At 36.4% G+C, this 6,000-nt stretch overlaps 1 protein-coding gene across 1 annotated transcript in view; it reads left to right on the top strand.

The window, feature by feature from the left end:
* Positions 1-460: 460 nt before the first annotated feature.
* TRPC7 (transient receptor potential cation channel subfamily C member 7) overlaps positions 461-6,000 on the top strand; it is a 140,851-nt gene continuing 135,311 nt past the window's right edge. The window contains exon 1 of the mRNA XM_077913159.1: positions 461-562. Within this exon, the coding sequence (XP_077769285.1) occupies positions 461-562 (102 nt within the window). The remainder of the gene's footprint in view (positions 563-6,000) is intronic.

The raw sequence follows: 6,000 nt of genomic DNA, 5'->3' as shown, positions 1-6,000 counted from the left end.
AGCTACTCATTATCTTTCTTTGGAATCAGTGGCATTTAACAATAGCAACCCAATACCATTGTGCTTAACATTATTATTTCTCCTTAAAGTTTCAAATGCATGAAATATCACACCTGCTAATGATTTCTCTTCCACCAGTAGAAGCTCCCAATTCAGTATGGGTAAAAGTTTAGGAACTTGACTATAACCTTGTTCCAGGAGCTGTCTATGCTCCACATATGACCAGTGATGGGATCTGCATTGCCAGCAAGATGGCAATCCAGCTTCAAATCCCATCTTATTATCTATTTTCTCAAATCACACCTACTACCAATTAATGAAGGTTGGATTTCATGGAAGCAGAAACCAAGACAGAGTTTGAGGTGAAAGATGCTTATCAGGGATCAACATTTACGAAAGGAAGAAAAAAGAAAGTAGAATCAGGCAGAGGAAGAAATCAAACCTTGATAATTGGGCCAATATGGCAGTGAGCTCTGGAGTAAGTGTTCCTTATAAAGTGTCCCCAAAATGGCTTATATACTTCATCTTACTCAGTCGCCAGATAAAGGCTGCCCAAGAAATGGTATGATTTCATGTAAGATGGCTCTCTGTTGCTGAGGCAGAATCTAAAGGATATGAAAGCTGTCATCTGTCAGCTGTCACTTCTGTGCAAGACCTTCCTTGAAAGGGGATCACCATGTATAAATATTTATTTCATATTACTTTGTTCACTTTTTAAAGAAACTGTAAATTTAAAGTTTATATAAAGACAATTATAAGTGATATAAATCCTGTAAGAGCACAGCCACTAAAATTCACAAGTTTACAGTCCAAACTAGAATATCAGTAATTTTACATAAAATGCATTAAATAGGGTTAAATTAGCATTATTATTATCATCACTTTGAGACACAATGCCATTTCTAGTCACTCCCCACCTGTTCTGGAATTAAAACACAATATTTCATGACTTGAAAACAGTCTAGAGCACAAGGTTTTTATCAAATCTGTGCTTACTCAGGAGAAGTTTTGCTGTGATACTTCCATCAACCAGGATGAGAGAGATCTCCCATTCTTTTTTAATACAAGTTTAACATAGTGGCTTCTGGTAATTTCAACCAGATTATTTTCCCTCTGGGACTGATTTATATCACTCTCTCTTTCTTTGCATCACTTCCTTAAATCAAAAGTGTAAGAAGTCTGATTACTGTACTTCTGCTTCTATCTATGAGAAAGAACCATGTCTGTCCAGTAACTAAACAAAGTAGCATGAGGGAAAAGAGAGAAAGTGTCCCAAAGTATTCAGTCATTTGAATTAGACTTTCATACTCATGGCTGCAGTTTCTAAACTAAATTACTCCTCCAATAGACAAGAGCAGTGTTTCCTCACAGTGTGATTTATGAACTTCCTGCAGAAAAATGACCAAAAGTTCTTGAAGAAAAAAATGCAAATTCCCTAGAAAAGGAGCACCAGAAAATTGTATTTTTATATTTTCAACAGGCTGGTTAGGTGACAATAGAGCACACAAAGTCTGAAAACCACAGATCAATAGTATGTTCACTATTCAGTCACAGAGTAAGCTGTAAGCAATAATGAAAACTGATGTATACTGAGCTCTATGTACCTGGCATTGCCATAAGCACTTTATGTGAGTTGTCTCATTTTCTCCTCACTATAACTACACAAATGAGAGACTGTTATTATTTTCATTTTACAGATGATAAAACTGAGGGACATGCTTGGAGAATGGAAGATTTGGAATTAAAATAAAAGAAGTTTGACTAGAATGCTGTGAATTCTACTATGAACCTAGGAGAAAGCAAAGCTCAAGACCTTACACACGAACTTGAGACATCTATAGTCTTCTGAACTTTCACCATTGATAGAAAGGACCTAATTACATCTGTATTTTACATACTGAAAATATTTTGACAGGTATATAACATTTTTTTAGATGATAAGTGTTAACCCACTGAACAAAGTGTTATATACAAGATCCTCTAGAAGTAATACAGCTCTCTAAAAATGTGGAACTGAAGGTTGGATCCTTCACAAATGTCATCTTAACCTATCACTTTTGAAAAGCTATCTGGCCTGATTGTGACCTGTCTTTAGTTAACATATCTATAAAATAATTAGCTCATTTCCTCTCTCTATATATATAATTGTTGTACTATCATTATCACACATTTTAAAATACGACTTGTTTTTTAATGAGCTCATCATGAGTAGAAACAAGAACACAGTTCATGTCAGAGTTTCATGAAAATATTCTTTTGGCTATTTATTAAAAACAGAATATAATAAGACTTCATCTCCAGCATTATCAAATAAAAGCCAAAACCCAGTATTCTTAAGAAAGTACCTTATCATTAGGAATGTCTTACTCTATACTGCTTCACTAATCTTGATGATGAGGATTCCAATCAAAAGAATATTTCCAGTGTCATAGCTAATCTTCTAATTTTGTGGCTGTGTAAGACACTTTTGTTGGTTTCCCATATTCCGCTCTATACTTCAATGTGGTATTAAATAGCTCTTAATTCATTAGCATTTTATTCAAATGAGTTCAATGTATGCACTCCTGACTCTTATTAAAGATAAAATTCCCTTGTCCTTCAAGACTTAAACTTTTAAAAGAAAAAGTCTTGGGCAGCCTGGGTGGCTCAGCGGTTTAGTGCCACCTTTGGCCCAGGGTGTGATCCTGGAGACCTGGGATCAAGTCCCATGTCCAGCTCCCTGCATGGAGCCTGCTTCTCCCTCTGCCTATGTCTCTGCCTCTCTCTCTCTCTCCGTGTGTGTGTCTCTCATGAATAAATAAAATCTTTTTTAAAAAATAAGAAAAGAAAAGAAAAAGTCTTAAGACAATTTCTTTCTAAAAAGGTATTTTACTGACAAAGCACAATCATCGGAAAGCTTATGTAGAGGCTTACAGGAATAAAATTAGTTTGTTGTCAAGCTTTTTAGAAAGTTGGAACTAGATAACTTCTCTGAGTAAGAAGGGAAAGAGAATACTCAGACTTATTATGCACCTCTTAAATGTGAACCCTTGTGACTAACTCTTCTGGTTGATTTTTATATGTTATTTCAATTAATTATCACCATGCATTTGGAAAAAGGCATACAGCCCCCATTATCACCCACCATTTACATATAAGGAGACAGAGGTTCAATAAGGTTAAACATTATGCCCAAAGTCACACAGTTAATAAGTGAATCAAAATTCCAGGGTCTTCCCCCACTCACCACATTGCTTCCAGAGAAAATGCTAGTGGCATATTAATGAACTAATGCAATCTGATTTGCATATAAACATAGAATGGCATTGTACAAAATACATTATACGTCAATTCTTTAACCCTAAGTATTATGTTTACACACAGAAACATTCCTTACAGACTGTGAGTTGTTAATCCCTGAGTTGGTTTCAAAGAATTAGCATTCTGGTTTATTGTTCAGTCACAGAGGTACACCCTGGAAGTAATCCCAGTTTTTCACATACAGGTAATATTTCAGTTAAGGAAGTTTCCCTCCCATGAGGCCATCAAAATACTTTAGTGTGTAAGAATCATAGACTATTTGTAAACAAGGCAAATGGTGAGAATGGGGTCTATGGGGGAAATAGATTTCTACATTAGGAATTTCCTTTCAAAAAATGGAAAGTCACAAATGAAAGCTAATTCTTTTAAAGTCCCATCATTAACATCAGACTTGATCTATATCAGGGCCACTTCCTGATCCTAGACAATGTTAAAAGGTCATGAAACAAAAGGGTAGAGTTAGCAGATGCATGACTCACAGAAGACACAGTAGGGTGTGACCTTAAAGCTTATTAAAACAAACAAACAAACAAACTACTTCTGTCATTCTTCAGGTTCTCCTGGTTTTAGTTTTCTTTTCAGCTTCCCTCCCTGTGTAAACACCCATAAACACAACAGGTAGGAAACCAATTCATTCCTCATTTTTCATTTATTTAAACAGATGAATATTCTGCCTCAGGAACCAGAACCTGATGCCTTACATATTGAGGTGTGTGTGTGTGTGTATGTGTGTGTTATGCACTGTTCTGGGATTTGAGAGGGGGCAGGTAGAAATCGTGAGGATCCACGGTAGGAAGGCAGAGTTGATACCTCCCTTTTAAAGCTACTGTCTGGGAGAAGGGGTGGGAACTATACCAACCCATCACCACACCACATGCCTGTCTCACATACGATTCTTTCCTCGTCATGTTCCCTGGGAAATTTCCCCCAGATTAGGAAAAGAACGGTAAGGCGACTCTGCCTCGCGGAAGGAGAGTTGTTACCATTGCAGCACAAAGGACAGCGAAGCGCGCTTTCACATCTTCGCAACTCCACTCACTGGACCAGCTCTACACTTCAGCACCACGGAGAGCGGCATCCCCTCCGCTACCACCCATGGGGAGCCACATTCCCGCGACCCAACACCGGATTCCGGTCATCTAGAGAGGAGGGACCAGCCTGCTTATTTCTCCCTCAATGTAAGCAACTATGATGATTCTTTCATATCAAATTTTCCAACAGAGGTTGTTTTCTTGCTGAAATACGGCATTAAACTTTTATTTATTAGCCCTCTCTTTCCTGTGTAGCTTGGATTTTTAGATGTAAATCTGGATCTGAAATCTTTCTTATTGATTGGGTTGGTAGAGGAATTTTTTTTTTTTACTTTTCCTTGCAAGTCTAAGTTTAAAAATCCATTTAAAATAGACAATTCATAGTGGTAACCCAGTCTTGTTGTGCTAAAGTGCAGTATTTTTTTTTTCTTCCTGGAATAGAGTATCTGTGTTGTCTGTTCTCTTACTTCAGTACTGACAGCTTTTTAATTTAACATTTTTTGTGACTGTATTTATCTTAACATAAATATGGGAATAGGAAAAGGAAGATGGCTATCTTCTAATAAGTAGCCACCATTAAAGAACTACAGGTGGGAATAAAGAAGCTGTTACTTTTTTTCCTTTTATTTGTGGAAAATATGTCCTTTAGATGTCCATTTCAACCTAACAAATATGCTCTTAAAAGAGATGTAATCTGGGCAGGGCTTTAACACAAGCTTTGAAACTCTAACAGAGAATCTCCTTTACATGTGAAGTTGTAAATTCACTTAAGTGTGATTGAATAGACTTAACCAGGATGCTATTGTCATTAATTGTAATTTAAAGGCTTAATGAATTCAAGGGTAGATTTGTAAGAGGCAATAATGATTGACCCTGTCTACTGGCACTCAGTGAATTTTTGCCTCAGAATGCCACCTACTGGTGGGTCCTGTTTCTGAACCACTGGACACACAACAGATTTATGAATGAATACACATTAAATCCAGAATATTCATTATGAATATGATACAAACTCACTCTCTAAGATCTTTTAAACAGTGGCATTGGTTTAATTATTTAACAACTTACCAAGGTTCTATGCCACAATTATAATTTCATAAAAATTTATTTCTAAAACACTTGCTCCTAAGCTTAGGGGCATATAGATTAGCTAACTCCTTCAGGCAGTCATTAACCCAGAAAAAAAATGAGAACTATGTGAAGCCTCACTGAGGCTAATTTCAGACACATGCGGTATCCTGGATGAGAGCTGCCAGGATCTCTTGCTCAGGAAAGGCAATGAACATTTCCTAGATAAATATTCAGCGTGTTACCTTTTTCATCATTCTCATTTCATGATTTTAGAGCCTTTCTTACTTTCTTGGGAGTAGATGATCATTTCAGGCTCTTCTGTCACAAAGGTTACTGTAACAGTCAAGAGGTTACACATACCTATTTTATACCAAGACAAATCTTTGGAGGAAAAACATGTAAGAACTTACTGTTTCAGTTCTATCTGGAGATATACACAGAGATACAGACATCCAGTTTCATAATTCCCCAGTTTCAAACAGACAAATAAGGATTTAAAAAGAAAGAAATAAAAAAAAGCATACACAAAGCATTAGTTATATGTGAATAGTTAATAAATAAGGTAGCCTGAAAATACAGAGAATGACCTCTAAATGAT

This window comes from Canis aureus, chromosome 10 (genome assembly GCF_053574225.1).
Source record: "Canis aureus isolate CA01 chromosome 10, VMU_Caureus_v.1.0, whole genome shotgun sequence".
NCBI classification, from domain to species: domain Eukaryota; kingdom Metazoa; phylum Chordata; class Mammalia; order Carnivora; family Canidae; genus Canis; species Canis aureus.
The sequence above is the reverse complement of the archived record's forward strand: the minus strand, read 5'-3'. Positions and strand labels throughout refer to the sequence as shown.